At 37.1% G+C, this 20,010-nt stretch overlaps 1 protein-coding gene across 1 annotated transcript in view; it reads right to left on the reverse strand.

Moving 5' to 3' along the window:
• The window catches only part of LOC140739850 (adenomatous polyposis coli protein-like), a 219,621-nt gene that overhangs the window by 51,116 nt on the left and 148,495 nt on the right, over positions 1-20,010 (reverse strand). The window contains 1 exon segment of the mRNA XM_073068452.1: positions 12,192-12,282. Coding sequence (XP_072924553.1) covers positions 12,192-12,282 — 91 coding nt within the window.

Below are 20,010 nucleotides of genomic sequence, written 5' to 3' on the forward strand. Positions count from 1 at the left end.
GTTTTTTATTGTCACACACACCAAGATACAGTGAAAATAGTATGTATACTATTCATACAGATCGAATCATTGCACACAGTGCACTGAGGCAGAACAAGGTAACCAATAACAATACAGAATAAAGTGTAACAGCTGCGATAAAGTATCATACAGGTAAACAATAAAGTCCAAGATCATAACAAGGTCGATTGTGAGATCAAGTGTCCATCTTATCGTAGAAGAGTACCATTCGAGAGTCTGATAACTGTGGGATAGAAGTTGTTCTTGAGCATGGTGGGATGTGCTTTCAGGCCTTTGTATCTTTTGCCTAATGGGAGAGGGGAGAAGAGAGAATGTCCAGAATAGGTGGGGGTTTTTGATTATGCTGCTGCATCAAGTATAAAGAGTCCATAGGGGAAGGCTGGTTCCTGTGATGTCCTGAGCTGTGAACGCAAATCCCTGCAGTTTCTTGTAGTCATGTCCAAAGAAGCTGCCACACCAAGCCATTATGCATCCAGCCTTCTATAGTGCATTTATATGGTTTGATGGGGACATGCCAAATTCTTTAGCTTTTTGAGGTGGTAGACGTTTTTGTGAGCTTTCCTGGTCGTGATTATCAACTAGTTGGGCCAGAACAGACTATATTGTCGATGTTCACTCCTGGGAACTGGAAGCTCTAAAGCTCAACACCACTGATGTAGACAGGAACACATACACCACCCTCTTTCCTGAAGTCAATGATGTCTTGAAGCCTTCCCCCTCATCTGGTCTCACTTATCACCATCAAATCATAAAACATAGATGCAGAATTAGGTCATCTGGCCCATTGAGTCTGCTTTGTCATTCGATAATGGCTGATTTATTTTTCCTCTCAAACCCCATTCTCCTGCCTTTTCCATGTAACTTTTGATGCTCTTACTAAGCAAGCACCTATCAACCTTCACTTTAAATATATCCAATGACTTAGCCTCCACAGCCACCTATGGCAATGAATTCTACAGATTCTCCACCTACCTATGGAATAGGTGAATCCACAGATTCAACTAAAGAAATTCCTCCCCTTCCCTGTTCTAACAGAATGTCCTATTCTGAAGCTGTGCCTTCGGTTTCCAGAATCTCCCACCACTAAACATACTCTCCATGTCCATTCTATCCAGGACTTTCAATATTCAGTAGGTTTCCAAGTTCAAAGTAAATTTATTATCAAAGTACGTACACCATATACATCTTTGAGATTCATCTGCTTGCAGGCAGCCACAAAACACAATAACATAATAGAAACCACAATAAACCACACACGACAAAGACAGACAAATATCCAAAGTATGAAAGAGGAACAAATCATGCAAATAATACAAAAAGTAAACAAGTAATACACAGACCATGAACTGCAGTGTCACCAAAATGAGTCCACAGCCATGGAGCCAGTTCAGCGCTAAGGCAAGTGAAGCTGGTCTCGGATCCTGTTGGCTGCAGATCCTAGCTGCAGCGTCCGTTCACTGCTAAGGAGAATGAGGCTAGTCCAGGAGCCTGACAGCAGAAAGGCAACAAGTGCCTCAAGGCGGACCCAGGATTCCTGCACCATCCACCCTATGGTAGCAGCAGGAAGAGAGAGAGAGGGGTCAAACCCAGTCAAATGGGATGGGCTCAGGTGGCGGTCGGAACTCAAAATTAATGTCTTTCTGTGACATTTACAAGCAGAGTCAGGTCCCTTTGAACATCAATATTATCCAGTTGTCAGGTTTAATAAAATATTCTGCAAAGTGGATGACCTAACATTTTTCTATATTATATATTCATCTGTCATGTTCTTGCTTATTCACTGAGTTTGTCTTTATCCATGGCAAATCTCTTTATATCCATCTCTCTATACATGACTCCATCTAGTTTTATATCATCAGCAAATTTGGAAATAATACACTCAGTGGCCACTTTATTTGGTACACCTGAACACCTGCTCATTAATACAAACACCTAATCAGCCAATCATGTGGCAGCAACTCAATGCATAAAAGCATGCAGACATGATCAAGTAGTTCAGATCAATCATCAGAATGGGGAAGAAATGTGATCTAAGTGACTTTGACCATGGAATATTTGATGGTGACAGATGGGGTAGTTTGAGTATCTCAGAAACTGCTGATCTGCTGGGATTTTCACACACAACAATCTCTAGAGTTTACAGAGAATGGTACAAAGAACAAAAAAAAACATCCAGTGAGTGTGAGTTTTGTGGGTGAAAATGCCTTGTTAATGAGCGAAGTCAGAGGAGAATGGCCAGACTGGTTCAAGCTGACAGGAAGGCACAGTAACTCAAATAACCATACGGTGCAATAGTGATGTGCAGAGGACCATGAACATACACTCAATAGTAACTGAGTGGCCACTGGGTACATCCTGTACCTAATAAAGTGGCACTCACTGCATAGTTGGAGCCCAGCACATAGTTTGTGAATGGGTGTGGGCCAGATATCAACCCCAGTAGAAACCCCTACTTACAGCCTACCAACCTGAGAACGACCTGTTTGTTCCTACCTTTGTTTATTGTCTTTCTTTTTTTCAATCCACACCAGTTTAATTCTCCAATTCCACATATTCCACAGATCATAAACATGAGAATAAAACGAAACAGGTACGGGAGTAGGTCAAATGCCCCCAAGACTGCTCCACAATTTAAGGCTGATGTAATCCTGGCCTCAATACACTCACTTCCTTGACACCTTTAGTGTAAGAGTTTCTATCTCTTCCTTGAGTATATTAAATAACTCTGCATCCACAGCTTTCTAAGGTAATGAACTCCACAACCTACTCAGCAAAAAAAAATTCTACTTGAAATGTGCTACTTTTTTATTCTGAAACTATGTGCAATAGTTCTAGATACAAAACTCCATTGGTCCAACCTACAAATCTTTTACCCAGGGATTCAGCCAGTGACCTTTTGTAAAGAAGAGCTAATATGCAGATGCTGAAAATCCAAGCATCACACACAAAATGCTAGAGGAACTCAGCAGCAAACACGAGGAAATCTGCAGATGCTGGAATTTCAAGCGACACACATAAAAGTTGCTGGTGAATGCAGCAGGCCAGGCAGCACCTATAGGAAGAGGTACAGTCGACGTTTCGGGCCGAGACCCTTTGTCAGGACTAATTGAAAGAAGAGATAGTAAGAGGTTTGAAAATGGGAGGGGGAGGCGGAGATCTGAAATGATAGAAGACAGAAGGGGAAGGGATGGAGCTTCGAGCTGGAAAGTGATTGGCAAAAGGGATATGAGAGGATTATGGGAGGATCATGTTTTGCGTTTCATGTACTAGGGTCCCAAAGCTTTTGAAACCACTGTATTTTGAAGTTGCAGTACATTTAAATAATAGCTTGATTACCTACTTTTCTTTCCAGACATTTTGACTCCATCTGCTATTCCTTGCCCACTCTGTCCTTTTACAGGTTGTGTTCTAGTGTTTTTGTCACAATTTACATACCCATCAGACTTTGTGCCAGCAAAAACACTTGATTCAGATCATTACATTAACCTCCTGTGTGGAGTATTATCAATAGCCTTTCAGAAATCTATATATACTACATCAGGGGTGTCAAACTCATTTTAGGTCACGGGCCGGATTGAGCAAAATGCAGCTTCATGCGGGCCGGATCAGTCGGACGCGTGCGAACGCAGCTTTCGTTGCCTCCATTTTTTCAGCCTGCTCTCATGTGTCTCAGTCTCTGCTATAACTACAAAGTGTTTCACTTTACAAATTCCGTTTCTTATGAAGAAGACTGCCGAATAAACACTAAAAACCCTGAAAACCTGGTACCTGAATAAACTCAGCATTAGCCATATCATACGCCATAGGCGCTTCGATTACTGGGGCCAGCTTTAATAGTAATCAGATATTATCTCGCGGGCCAAAGATAATTCCACCGCGGGCCGGATTTGGCCCGCGGGCCTTGAGTTTGACATATATGTACTACATCAACTAGTTCTTTCATGTAAACTAGACACATCCTCAAAAAGACAAACAGAAGTTCCTTGTGTAAATTCATCCAATACAGAAATTCTACTGCAAAATGCTTGTGTGTGTCTTACAAGTGAACTGAAGCCAAAAGTCATTTGAACTCCCTCAGTCCGTGGGTTATATAAATACTCCAATAATCTGGTTTACCAGGGACTCTGGTGGTGCTGAACCAGCAGTTTCCCGACCAGTGGATGTTATTTTATTAATATCCCAACACTTTTAATTCACCTTAAAAATGGTACACAACATTATATTCCAGGAATTTTCCAGGAATACAAAGAGCAACCGTGCGAATACAACCAAAAGAATATATAACTCATGTGAACATAGGGACGGGACTTGTGAAGAGTGGTGACAAGTGATGATTGATTCGGTGGTTTGAGCTCATGCTAATGTATTGGCTCACTTACCAGAGCATTTTATATCAATGGAGTGGGTATAAAAGTAGAGCAGTCAGTGGGCTCAGTGGGTCTTTACCGAGGCCTCAACGATGGGCTGGATTGCAAACGGCGTCACAGATTGGCAGAATGGGATGTTCACCACAATATTTTAATGCTTGCTCTGTTCTGTCCTAATAAATGAAGTTCGAAACAGGGAAGGGGAATTTACGTTTTTCTGTCTTACCAGCGGATCGCGAACCTTTAGGCGTAACAATGTTATAAGGAAATTCGCTGATTTGGTCTTTGTCATAATGTTTGACAGTTGGAATCTCCTGAGTATTCAATTGCGTACCCTTTCTCAACAAGTAGTTGACCTTGATCTCTCAATCACTCCCTTAAACTAATGGTAACTCTCCCCATATTCCAACATGACACACTCCATCAAATGAAGCTCCAAACCCTACTTCTTACCAGCAACACCACATTTTACTGTCTTGACCCTCCAACCTGCAGACTCTCACCAATCTGTCCTCTTCCCTGGGAACTGCCAGAGTTTCTCTGTTAGATTCACATCAAAGGTAGAGAAATGGATTTTTGAAAGGCAATTCACTTTGCACACAATGGCATAGGTATCATTGATTTAAAATATATAGAATGGAATTTGTAAGTTCAGAAATGTACATCATGCAGATGTACATAGTGGCACAGAGGAGCACAGGACCAATGAAAGCAAAAGACAGATTCTGAAAAGAGATACTCATCAGTAAAATGCAACATCAACTTTAAAGCAGTATTTTTAAGAAAATAACAAATTATAACAAAGAGACAAAACTAAAATCATAACATGACCACAAACTTATGAAAGGATTGAACAAGATAGTTTCCAGTAAGAATGAGAGTACTGTGTCACAAATAAATGCAAGGTATTTAGAACAGAAGAAAAAAAACATCATGTACAGTGATATGTAAAGAACCCTGGAAGTTACTTCCAGTCTTGGATAATATAGAATCTATATTAATAACAAAATTCAGATCGTACAGATGAAGCAATAAAGAGTTGGAAGAACATTGTAATGTGAATAAACTTGATTACCGGTAGATGTGTTTGTATGGTGGTAATCAGTGAAGGAAACCTTATATTTCATCCAAATGACGTCCTTACTCATGTCAAGTTTTTAAGTTCTTCAAAATGTCTATCTAAAACATGTTACCTCAGTGAATCATTTGTTCAAGAAATTTCATGACATTTTAATCAATACCAGTGAGATAAAGTGGTAAGCTCACCACTTCCAGTACCATCTAGTTGTGACAATATACACCACTGCTACTATCAATCAGAACCTTGTATTTTGTATACTGGTTTGAATACTTAGATTTCAATGCTAACAAAAACTCCATCATCTACATGCAACCCAAAAGGTGTCCAATTTAGGAGGTTAACTGGCAGCTGTAAATTGCTACATATAGTGTGGGTGGCAGAATTAATGGGAATGTGAGGAGAAAAGGCAACAGGGAAGTGAGTGGCTCTATGAACTGGCACAGATTTACAAATCCTGCATCTTGCAGACATACTTCTTGGCACCAGTCATCTCACAAGAAAATGTCACATTTCAAGGTGTCACCCTTTTAAGAATCAAATTTAGTGAATGCTGATAACTTCCATTTCAGCTAATTGAGCATTCAGATTAGGAGACTTAAATTTCTTTTTTGGTATAACCATTGATCAAGGAACTGAGCAAAAAAAAATCATTATGTAAGCCACAATCTCATATTGCAAATTGCAGGAATTACCAAGCTTTCACTTGTTTGTGGCATGAACCAATCAAGTTGCCTCTAAAATTCTGTATAATTAGTCTGAGATGCCATCTTGTGGTATTTTCACCCAGTGAAAATTTGTAAAGGAAATGTTTAAAAGAATCTCACGAAAAAAAGTAACAGTACATTGAAAAATCATAGAATTGCTTGTGTTAATGTGGAAAATGTTTCTCTTTACGAGCAACAGGAGCTACATATCAATAATTTGATTGAACTGCTGTCATGTCAACTTTGCTTCATCTGCTGACTTTAACAGCAACAGCCATGACTCAGATGGTAGTACTCCCTGAGAAAGAAGACTTCCACATTAGACGCTTAAGCACAAAAGCTTTAAGTAAAACTTGTCAGTAGAACTACTGAGGGTACTTGCTGTCAAAAAGCTTTTTACCAGAGGAAAGTCAAACCAAGGTTCCAGCTGCCCTTTAGAGTGAATGCAGAAGTGCGGTGCACAACAAATGGGCCTCAAGATGTATCTGATAGCCTGTCTGAATTAATTAACTTCTTCTGTGAGCAATAGGCCAAATATATGCTACTCCCTGCCTGCATTTACCTTCAGGAAGATTCTGTAGCTCACTGCTAATCAGCAAATATCTATGAAGTAAAGGGTTTTCCAACAAGGAAAGATATGCCCTGCCCTTCCCGAGAAATGCTTTCTAGCCAGCTAAGACATATCCCTCATCTTACCAGTTGTCAACATTGTCAAACAATTGGAATATTAATGTCTGACATTCATAAAGATTCTAAAGTATTCAAAAATGAAAAATAAATATTACAAGTAAAATAACTCAATTTTAAAACTACTTTAAATAAAATCAATGAAATTCACTAGAAAATGCTTGAACTATTTTTTCCAGTTTAAGTTCATAATTAATTCAAAGAAGTGTTAATTATTTTAAATAACTCTCACATATACATCTTTTTTTCCCACCTGGTACAGGTTTAGCACTCATAGTCAACTATATTACCACTGGAAAAATGAAAGATGTTCTGCCCCTGGAGTACATGAGAATAAATATTGCTGTACTATCTAAAGGACAGTGTTGAAAGCCTTTTAGCCAGTCAAGGGCTTCTGTGTTTAGGTTGATGTCTCTCAGAAGTGACTCAATTGCTAACCAGCTCTTCATTACAAAAGAAGATACACACAACTTATATAAGAGGTTCCTTGACAATATTTCAAAGAGTAGGGGAATTCACGAATAGTTGTTCTTCAATCAACATTAGTAGTAAAAATAGATGATTTGATTATTATTATATTGATGGTTGTGGTAACATATCAAACACATATATTCTGCCATATCACAACATTACACTTCAATTTTTCTTCCTTTCCCATCTGTAAAACCACAGTTCCTGTTATATGCCAAGAACATTTCCACTTCCATGGTATAGACATAATTGTCTACTTCCTTCTTACTCTCCTCCAACCACATCTAACCTAGGCTCCTACTAAGGAAATGGAAATGCTAATGGAGATTAAATTGCTGTTATAACCAAACCAAGTTCTTCCGGTATAATGAGACTGCAAGCCTCAAATATTGGGGCTGTTTTGGGTTTTGATCAAAATTGAGAAATTACTTCAAAGGTTTCTCCAAAAAAGAATTTACTGGCCATGACTATGGAATAATCAGTCATAATAAATATGCAATTAAGTTCATGTAGATGTTATTATCAAATTACATATATGTCACCATATGCAACCCTGAGATTTATTCTCCTGTGGGTCTTGTAAGCAAATCCATAGAATAGAAACTATAACAGGATCAATGAAAGATCAACAAGAGTGCAGAAGATTTGAACTTGAACTTGCAGAGACTTTCCACTCCACATCTATCTTGCTGATACCAGATTACAACAGTGTCAGCAGAGGTATGGGGAGAGAAAGGGGAGTAAAACTGAATTCTTTCAAAGGTTGGAATCATAACTAATATAAAGGAAAATGGCTATGATCATCATAAAATTGGTATGATACCCATGGGATAGTTACTAGACACTGTCAAGTAAATCTTCCTTAATTAAACCATCTTTTTTAGTTGCTTTATTAATGACCATCTCTATTGCAAAAACTAAAAGCTGCCAAGCAATAATTCACAATTCTACACCAATGAAGCAGCCTAAATAGGCTCCAAACCACAAGGTGTGTTGACATGGAAAATAACACCGGAGCCATGTAAATCTCAGATAGACAATTTGTGATACGAGAGAAATTATTTCATGTTTATTTTCCTTTTCAATGACAGTACCATCCTTGATATTTTCAACATCATAAATCTGGAGTAAACTAGATCTGGCATATTAATAAGCAGTTTATGAACCCTTTGTAATTACCTGGTTTTCTGCATTACTTACTCATAAAATGTGGTCTGATCTTCATCTGTCACAATAATAGACAAACACAATTGACCTGAAAAAGTATCACACAATTAGTTGTACTTTTCATATCTTTATTTAATCATTCACCGTCCACGCTGGAAAATTTAATTACTGCTAGAGCCTCCTTTAGTACCAATAACCTTCAGCAAACATTTCCTGTAGCTGCTGATCAGACTTGCACAACATCGAGGAGGAATTTTAGACCATTCCTCCGTACAAAATTGTTTCAGTTCATCAATATTTTCATGATACCTTGCATGAACAGCCCTTTTCATGCTACAACATCTCAATTGGGTTAAGGTCTAGACTCTGACTTGGCCATTCCAAAACACAAATTTTCTTCTTTTTAAACCATTCTGTTGATCAACTCTTGTGCTTCGAATCTTTGTTTTGTTGCATCATCCAACTTCTATTGAGCTTCAGGTGACAGACCACTACCCTGACATTCTCATATAAAATGTCTTGACACAATTTTAAATTGATTGTTCCCTCAACAATTGCTAAACAAGCCCTGAGGCAGCAAAACAGCCCCAAACTCTGATGCTCCATCCACCATGCTTCACAGTTGGGATGAGGTTTTGGTGTTGGTGTGCAATGCCCTTTTTCTGCCAGAAAGTTCAACTTTTGTCTCATCTGTTCACAGAACACATTGTCCCAGAAACATTGTGGAACATCCAAATGGTCTTTTGCAAACTTTACATGCACAGCAATGTTTTTTTTTGGAGAGCAGTGGTTTCATCCATGGTGTCCTTCCATTCTTATTAAGTGTTTTTCTTATAGAATACACATGATCAGAGACTTTAGCAAGTTCTAGAGATTTCTGCGGGTCTTTTGCTATTATCCTTGGGTTGTTTTTCACCTTCTTCAGCACTGTATGTTGTGCTCTTGGTGTGATCTCTGCAGGATGCCCACTCCTATGGAAAGTAGCAACAGTACTGAGTTTCCTCCATTTGTAGACAATTTCTCTTACTGTGGCCTGATGAGCACTCAGGTCTTTAGAAATGCTTTTGTAGATTTTTCCAGCTTCATGCATCTCTGCAATTCTTCTAAAGTTCTCTAAAAGCTGTTTTGATTGAGGCATGGTGCACATAAACAGATCTTTCTCGATAAGAGCAGACTCGTCAGTAACCTGATTTTGTGTGATTTTTTTTTAATATATAGGGCATGGTACCTCTACAACCCACACCTCCAATCTTATCTCATTGACTGGCACACCCGACTCCAAATAGCTTTTGTAGAAGGCATTACCTCAGAGGTTCACATACTTTTTGAACTTGACTATGACTGTTTAAATGGTGTACTCAGTATTGACGAGAAAAAAGTATAATTGTTTGTGTGGTATTAGTTTAGGCAGATTTGGTTTGTCTATTATTGTGACTTAGATGAAGATCAGACCACATTTTATGAGAAATTAACGCAGAAAAATAGGTAATTGTAAAGAGTTCACAAACTTTTTCTTCCAACTGTACCTAATTGTAAAAGCAGACATCCCACCCTGCAAAAACTCATTTCAGTGAGGTAGCACCATCAATTTGTGGGAGACTCCGGTGTTACGTATCCCGTAACTGGATCACTTACCAGCAAAGATAGAGAGGTCCGCTGAAGTCTGATGGTACCATTTTTAAACGTTTTTATTTATAAAGGGGCACAAAAGTAAGGTTAAATACTAACATTCAGATAACATACGTCGTCAATACTCAATCTACAGCGCAGGTATAGTAATAATCAATAAGAAATAAGCTCTATCGTTGTCTAGGGGTAAGGTATATATTGTCCGCTGTATATCTACAAGTCTCTTGCGTTCACTGCAGTTCCACCAGCTGCCGTCTTTTGTGGTGTTGCGGTGGTGCACTTTGTTGGAGAGAGAGAGATAGAGATTGAATGAAACAGTTACCCGGCGGGTTTTTTCCAACCTTTATGAGTTCGATCTGTCGGAGTCTCGTTGGGGGGTGGCCGTTCACTTGTGGCCTCTCCTGTAGCTAAAGCCGCCCTTTCGTGGTGAGGTCGCCAATCCCAGGCAAGGAAAAGACGCACACGAACTCCCCCACCGGCTGTCGCTATTAAACGCTGTCACAGGATTTCTAGCGTGTCTTCTGGTGCGTCTGGGGGGCCGTCTTTACAACCCCTCTTTTATCTGAACTCACGGGGTCTCAGATGTCAATCAGGTTGGGATGATGCAATCTCTCTCCATCTCTCCACCCACGTTGCCCTGAGGGTATACACGTAGTACAGTTCCCAATTCACAAAGGTGTCTCCACGAGACAATGACCACAGTCGCCAGCTTTTGCCTCGCCGTGAAACGAGGGACACCGCACGTATCTCTCTCTTCTCTTGGGTCATTGACCCCCCCCCCTTCACTAGGGCTCTTGCAATTCTCTCAAAGGAGGGGGCTGGGATCATAACACCGGGTACTTCCGGGAGAGGTGGGATGTCTGCAATAGAGTTGCTCCTTAGCAGCTAGCCAGCTAGTTTAAATAACGTTAGCTATGCTAATGAACGAATGACACCTATTAAACTCACCTCAACATGTCTTTTACAGTCTTAACCCAACATGGGCAATAGAAAAGTCACTGTTGCAAACAGTGCAGCGAGTAACAGTCATTATTTTTGACCCCTATTAGGCAGGGGTACACTTTAGTGTAGTCTGGAGTGAAGTACGTTTTATATTTTCTTTTTTGGAACACTCTCATGGCACTCTCTCTCTCTCTCTCTCTCTCACACTCTCTTTGCTCTCTCTCTCTCTCTTGCGCTCTCAAAAAAATCGATTTCCAAGATATTGTATATAATTTGCGGATATCAGGGAGCCGCTATCAATATGCGGGAGACTCCCGGAACTTCCGGGAGAGGTGGGTGTCTGTAAAAGGCATGATAAATGGCCTGATCTCCAAGGATTTCTGCTGCCACTGAAATACAAAGACGAGGCCATAGTGGTGTTAGGGCACAAGATGACTGGAGAGGGTCAAGGATGTGAGGCTCAAATTTGATGAATCCTATTCTCATCTGAACTGCCAGATTTTTCCCCCACACTAAGACAAAAAAACTTAGAAGTTAAAAGGATTTAAGGAGCTGCTAAGTAACAGCAGGTCCAGTTGCTAGACAGATAAATTTTACAAGAGCAAGTTTGCAAAGGGGATACGATAGAGAAGCTAATAAAAATTTGCCTTATAGCAACACCTGCACTGCAAGCTTTGTTATTTAGTGCATTCTGGTTCTGCAGGACATGATGCAGATAGAAACAGTCAAGCAACAAGAAGTAATAATTAGCTGACGTTTCTGAAAACTGAAAAATCTTGATGCACCTTCCAGCTGTTTAAAGCTCAAATTCTCCTCTATCCCCATTATTAATATAAACAAATCACTCAAAACCAAGCTAGGAATACTTCTATATTCATTAAAGTATTTGCTACACTCAGACTGAAAATGCAAAATAAAAAAACTGTCAGGCACCTCAAAACCTGTAGATATCCAAACATAACTGATGATTCTAGATTAAAAAACCTGATGAGTTGCTCAGAGCATTTCAAAATGAATCTGAAAATACCACCAATGCTTTCTTTATAATACTGAAGCCATATGTTTCAGTGATATGAAACCAAAACTGCAGTAAAATGGGAGTGTATGTGCTACGAGACTTACCTTTTAGTCGTTCTAGTAGATCAATCTGTCCAGCAGAAGCCAGAGCCAGAGCTTCATCTTCAATGCTACCCTGCAGTTGCTTCAGGACTTCCTGCAGCACGAAGTGAAGCACAATCAGAATGGCTATAAACATAACAAAACCCAACGTACAAGATAGGCTGCACACTGCACAGCAGCCATACACTGGAGCCTCCAACTGCACACTACACCAGCAAGAGGAGTTGCAACAGAACTCATTTGTGGCCTCCTCATGTTTCTACTTCCAGAGGAAACAGAGGTTAAATCTAGAACCAACAATTCATATACTTATAGTGCATCAGCACTTGAAGATGATCTTCACTGCTTTGGCTGCTACTAATTTATCTATAAATTGAGTTACAATTTGAACTGGCCATACTGTTACTGTACCAATATTTCCAGTTTCTTAGTATAATGCTACACTGTGTTCTGATTCTTTCCTTAATTACCCATAAATTGTTATGTGAGGTGAAGGAAAAATATTCCTAATACATTTCTGGTAAAATACATACCCAAAATACAAGCAACAACCTACTGAAGGAACTCAGCAGGTTAAGCAGTTTCTGTGGGGGAGGGGGAGGAGTTCTCAAGATTTCAAGTCAAAATGTCAACAATTTCTCCCCCGCTTCTAACACCCATCCCCACGGGTACTACTCAAACCTCTGAGCTCCTTCAGCTGACTGATTGCTGCTCCACATTTCAGCATTTGCAGTCTCTTGGGTCACTGACGGAAATACAAATTCAATTACAGCCGAAAATAATCAAACAGGCTGTTGGATTACCGTTTTTGTATCAGGAAAGTGAGGATACAAATGGGTGAAAATCCCTACTCAGACCACACCGGAGTACTGTGAATAAATCCGTGTACCAAACTCTGAGAAACATATCAATCAGGATTGAGCCTGTTTTTTTAGCTGAATAAACTTAAAAAAGACTAAAGCCGAATTAGATAAGATTTCAAAACAAATTAAAAACTTAGATAATATTTATGTGATTTCCCCTAATATTGATTTATTCAAAGGGTGGAACTTCAATCACAATCTAACCTATTACTAACTGATCCCTTTGAAGGCTATTTGCTTAAGTTAAAGAGCCAATTTTATATGTTTGGAGATAAAAATAACAAACTGCTCGCATCTCAATTAAAAACGGCCAGAGTCAAAGGGCAAATTTTGAATATTTGTAGGAAAGATGGTACCCTGGCTTCAGAATCTGAAGAAATTAATAAGATTTTTCAAGATTTTTATACTGAACTTTATAAATCTCAAAGTCCAGTAGATTCTTCTGAAATGAATGCTTTCTTACGAAAGATTGCTTTTCCTAAAATTTCTGTTGAGGATCAAAAAACTCGATACCCAAATTAATGAAGCCAAAATTCATAAAGCTATTTTTTCAATGCAGTCTGGTAAGGCCCCTGGACTTGATGGCTATCCTGTAGAATTTTATAAAAAATTTGGAAAATTGGTCTCTCCGTATATGTTGGAAATGTTTAAGGATTCTTTTGTAAAAGGTGATTTGCCCTCTACTTTCTATGAGGCTTCTATTTCTTTAATTCTTAAAAAGGATAAAGATCCTACTGACTGTGCCTCATATAGACCTATTTCATTATTGAATGTCGATGCTAAGATTCTGTCAAAGATAATGGCCAATCGGTTGGAGAATTTTTGGGTAAAATTATTTTTAAAGATCAAACAGGCTTTATAAAGTGTCGTTATTCTTTTTCAAATGTTTGGAGACTATTTAACATTATATATTCATCCTCTTCTAAAACTCCACAATGCGTTGTCTCTTTGGATGCTGAAAAAGCATTCCATCGAGTTGAATGGAAATATTTATTTAATGTTTTAGACAAATTTGACTTTGGTGTTAAATTTAATAATTGGATTAGAATGATATATAAAGCTCCTATTGCTACTGTTGTCACTAACAACTGTAAGTCTCCTTTTTTTCAGCTTTCACGGGGGACAAGACAAGGTTGTCCATTAAGTCCTATGTTATTTAATTTATTATTAGAACCCCTTGCTATTGCTCTTCCTGAAGCTAAAAATATTCATGGGAGTTTTGTGAATGAGACCATTCATTAAAATTTCTTTTTACGTTGACGATTTATTGGTTTATATATCTAATCCCGAAGAATCTATTCCTGCCTTGCTAAAATTATTCAATGAATTTGGAGATTTTTCAGGATATAAAATAAATTTTAGTAAAAGTGAATTGTTTCCTTTAAATGAATCTGTCTCTATATATAATACTCCTTTCAAAGTCACAGATTCTTTTAGATATTTAGGTGTGAAAATCACTAAAAAATATAAGGATCTTTATAAAGCCAATGTTGTTCCCTTGGTAGACTCTATGAAGTATTTATTTAGTAGATTGAGTCCACTTACATTTTCACTTGACGGTCGCATCCATATAGTTAAAATGATGATTTTACCAAAATTTTTTATATTTATTTCAGAATATCCCTGTTTTTTTGACTAAGAAGTTCTTTGATCAGATTGATTCTATTATTTTATCTTTTATTTGGTATAATAAAAGACCAAGAATTAGTAAATGTCACTTAAAAAAGTTGAAAAAGGATGGAGGTCTCGCTTTGCCTAATTTAAGAATGTATTACTGGGCTCTTAATGTGCGATACATGTCCTTTTGGTTATATTGGGTTGATAAGAATGATCGGCCAATTTGGGTAGACCTGGAATTGAAAGCTGTGAAACAGTTTTATTTAACCTCGTTATTGGGAGTTGCTTTACCTATACAATTAGCTAAAGTTGCTAATTTAAACCTATACCCCCGAGATTAAGCATTCTTTACAAATTTGGCTCCAGTTCCGCAATTTTTTTTAATCTTAAAAAATTTACACTTTGTGGTTTAATATATCAAAATTACTTTTTAAGCCTTCGAGTGATCCAATTTTTTTACTTTGGAAAAATTAAGGTATTAATTCTTTTTTGGATTTATTTAAAGAAGATAGATTGATGTCTTTTGAACAATTAGTTGATAAATATTCTCTTTCAGACTCACACTTCTTATAATACCTTCAAGTTAGACATTTCTTACAAAAATATTTAAGTAATTTTCCTTACATATTGGAGGCTGACCTGTTAGAGACTATTATGAATATGAACCCTTCGACAAAGGGTTCTATTGGAAGAATTCACTATTTATTATTACAATGGGATAAGCGTCCTTTATTTAAGATTAAACAAGATTGGGAGAAGGAACTCAATTTGACTTTTATGACGGAGGATGGGACATGCATTCTGAAGCTGGATAACTCTTCTTCGATCTGTGCTAGTCATTCACTGAATCAATTTTAAATTGTACATCGTTACCACTTGACAAAGGAGAGACTATCTAAAATATTTCCTAATGTTGATAGTTATTGTGATAGATGTAAAACTGAGACAGCAACACTGACACACATGCTTTGGTCTTGTTCTATACTGGAACAGTTCTGGAAGTCCGTTTTTTCGACAATTTCTAAAGCACTTAAAATTAATTTACAACCTAACAAATTAACTGTGCTTTTTGGAATAATTCCTCAAAATATCCGTGGTATCTCTGTGTCTGACCAACATGTTATTGCATTTGTTACACTGATAGCTAGGAGAGTCATTTTATTGAAGTGGAAGGATACATCAGCTCCCACTTTGTCACAATGGTTCTCTCAAGTGATGCTATGTCTTAGTTTGGAGAAAATTAGAAGTCGAACCTATGACCTTTATTAGATTTTGAGAAAAGATGGGGTTCAATTGCTCGTCATTATCATTTGAGTTAATTGATAGATTTCCTCCACGATCTAATTGTAAATTTTTGGTATTTCTTTTTCTTGTTGGCAGTTCGATGTTTATATTTAGAAGCTTTTTGTATGACGCATGGCTTCGGGGTTGTAAACCTAATGGGTCCCCCCCACCACTTTTTCTACTTAGTAGGGTTTTTTTATTATCACCAAAAAATTTTCAATCTTTAAAATAATGTTTTTTTTCCTTGAGACATTGTAAGTGTTGCTTACTTCAATGTACTCGTGATATTTTTGAATAATATAATAATTATAAAAAGATTTGAAAAAAATCAGGATTGAGCACAGACTGGCACCTCAAATCCAAAATGGGTATAACATTTCCATAATCTAGGTTCAGTGTGATGCGATGAAAATTTTCAAGACATTAAGAGAAATGAGTTCCATTTTAAGGAAGATCAGAATCAGGGTCATTGCATAAAGAATAAGGAAACACATCTACTTGCAAAGAGTGGTAGAAGTTTGGAATTCTTCTTGGATATTAAAAGGATTGACAAGATATGAAGTTCATGCCTTGGGGCAGTGGGCCGTATCTCAAATAACAGTGAGTCGGAGTACACGAAGGATATAGAGAGTCTGGTGACACAGTGTCATGACAACAAACTTTCCCTCAATGGTAGCAAAACAAAAGAGCTACCGGTACTCACTGATTGCAGGAAGTAGTGTAGTGCACATGTTCCTGTCTACATCAACAGTGCTGAGGTTGGGGGACGTCACGTGATGACGTAGGATCGAGACGCTGGAACCCAGCCCTCCCGTAAAAAACCAATAAATTAATACTTAAATGAAGAAGAACTAGCCAATACTTTCATAAGGTTACTTATAAATTACTCTGGATTGTTTCAAGCTATGCCTCATAGACAGAGGACGAAGAAAAATACTACCGCGAAGACAGCTGAAGTTCGAAAAGAATCAAGGCCTACTTCTACTGAAGAACCGCGGACTCAGGTACAACACGCTACTGGCGAAATGGAACAGGAAACTGCAGCAACATCGGCCATTTCGAAAGGAAAAGATCAACGAGAACTGCGCAAGCTTACAGGAGTGAGCATGCGCGAACGACAACAGCAAAAACTACAAATCCCAACAGCGACTTCAACTGAAAGTGACAGCGACTCTGATAGAGAATCAGACTCTCTGGAACAACTAGGTAAAGACGGAGATGAGAAGTCCTTTGAAAATATATACAAGATTTTGAGGCAAATAATGCATAAATTAAATGCATTAAAAGCATTAAAAGTAATTAAAAGTAACCAAAAGGTAATGAAAGAAAAAATGATGAGTATGGAGGCTATGTTTGATAATATGACAAAGAAACAAGAAAAAATGGAAAAGAAAATTACAGATTTGGAAATGAAAATTGAAGACATGGATGGAAGAATGAAGGAAATGGAAGTAGATAATATTGCCTGGACATCAGAAAGAAAACAACTCGTGGAAAAAATGGATAAACTTGAAAATTTTAATAGACGCAACAATATTAAAATTGTTGGACTTAAAGAAGGCATCGAAGGAGAAGACCCAATAAAATTTTTTCAAAAATGGATTCCTGAAAAATTGGAAATGGGGGAAGAATTTTCAATTGAGATTGAAAGGGCACACAGAGCTTTAAGACCAAGATCTCAAGATGAACAAAATCCGCGATCAATTTTGATAAGATGTTTAAGATACCAGGATAAAGAAAAGATTTTGAGGGCGGCTGCCCAAGGTGCCAAAAGAAGAAAGGGTCCATTGATGATAGCAGAGAAACCAGTTCTTTTTTATCCTGATATAAGTTATAACCTTTTGAAGAGAAAGAAAGAATTTAATTCAGCAAAAAAAATTTTATGGGAAAAAGGTTATAAATTTTTAATGCGTCACCCAGCAACACTGATAGTTTTTCTGGAAGAGGGAAAAAAATTTTTTTCCGATTATCGAGATGCGGAGGTGTTCGCACAAAAACTTCCATCTACTCCCTAATTCAATGTAGAGACTTATAAATGTAATGGTTAAAGACGAAGATAGAGACAGTGAATGGAATTGATGGACATTTAAGGACGATACAAGGGAGAAAAGTAAAATTTTAGAAATGTTAATTGATAAGAATGTGTTTTTTTTTTCTTTCCTTTTCTTATATATATACTTTTTACGTTGCGGGGGGGATGGGGAACTTTGAATCGGTTACTACGGGATTCACGTGTGTAATCATGGCGATTGCCATGACCCGTACAACAGAGGGGGGTAATGTTGTGTTTTTTTTCTTTCACAACATTAGTAGGGGGGTATTTTGTTTTTTTCCTTATACTCTATTTTTCTTTTACTTTTTTGCCTGGATGATTGGTGGGGACACACATAGCAACATGGAGACTTCTAAAAGGATTTCCCAAGATACCATGACAGTTGAAAGATTAGGTATTATTATAGATTGGAGTAACATAATTAAAAATAATGACTAACTTATTGAATTTTTTAAGTTTTAATGTTAATGGGCTTAATGGACCAGTAAAAAGAAAAAGAATTTTAACATATATTAAAAAAATGAAAATAGACATAGCTTTCTTACAAGAAACTCATTTAACGGACATAGAACATCAGAAATTAAAAAGAGACTGGGTTGGAAATGTTATTGCAGCTTCATTTAATTCAAAGGCGAGAGGAGTTGCAATATTGGTTAATAAAAACTTACCAATTAAAATACAAAATGTATTAATTGATTCGGCAGGAAGATATTTAATTATACATTGTCAAATTTTTTCAGAACTATGGACACTTATGAATATTTATGCACCAAATGAAAACGATGTAAAATTTATACAGGAGGTTTTTCTGAATTTGGCTAATGCACATGATAAAATATTAATAGGTGGAGATTTTAATTTTTGTCTAGATCCAGTTTTAGATAGATCAATAAAGGCTATTACAAAATCAAAAGTAGTAAAATTAACTCTATCATTGATGAAAGATCTAAATTTGATTGATATATGGAGAAGAATCAATCCAAAAGAAAGAGATTATTCATTTTATTCAAATAGACATAAAACATATTCAAGGATAGATTTTTTCTTATTATCAACGAATATTCAAGATAGAGTGAAAAATGTGGAATATAAAACAAGAATATTGTCTGATCACTCTCCTTTAATAATGACAATGATTATGATAGATAAAGAGGAATCAATTTATAGATGGAGATTTAACTCAATTTTACTAAAACGACAGGATTTTTGTGATTTTATGAAAAAACAAATTCAGTTCTTTTTAGATACAAATTTACATTCAGTTGATGATAAATTCATACTGTGGGAAACAATGAAGGCATATTTGAGAGGTCAGATAATAAGTTATACTTCTAAAATTAAGAAGGAATATATGATAGAAATAGATCAACTGGAAAAAGAGATTATAAAATTAGAAAAAGAATCTCAAAGAAATATGACAGAAGAAAAACGAAGACAACTTATTAATAAGAAGTTAAAATACAATACACTCCAGACATATCGAACAGAAAAAGCAATTATGAGAACTAAACAGAGATATTATGAACTAGGTGAAAGATCACATAAGGTCCTTGCATGGCAATTAAAAACAGATCAGGTTTCCAAAACAATAAATGCAATCCGAACAAAAGTGAATGAGGTTACTTATAAGCCTCTAGAAATTAATGAGGCTTTTAAGAACTTTTATTCTGAGTTGTATAAATCAGAATCAAAAAACGATGATGCTAAGATAGAAAGATTTTTAGCACAAATAACTCTTCCAAAATTAGATATGGAAGAACAGAAGGGATTAGGTATGCCTTTTACAGTGAAGGAAGTTGAAGAAGCTCTAGGATCACTTCAAAGTAATAAATCCCCAGGAGAAGATGGTTTTCCGCCTGAATTTTATAAAAAGTTTAAAGATTTATTAATTTCTCCTTTTATGGAGTTAATACATCAAGCGGAAAGAACACATAGACTTCCAGAATCTTTTTCAACAGCTGTTTTAATAGTGTTGCCAAAAAAAGATAGAGATCTTCTAAAACCA

Source organism: Hemitrygon akajei, chromosome 2 (assembly GCF_048418815.1).
Source record: "Hemitrygon akajei chromosome 2, sHemAka1.3, whole genome shotgun sequence".
Lineage (NCBI taxonomy): Eukaryota > Metazoa > Chordata > Chondrichthyes > Myliobatiformes > Dasyatidae > Hemitrygon > Hemitrygon akajei.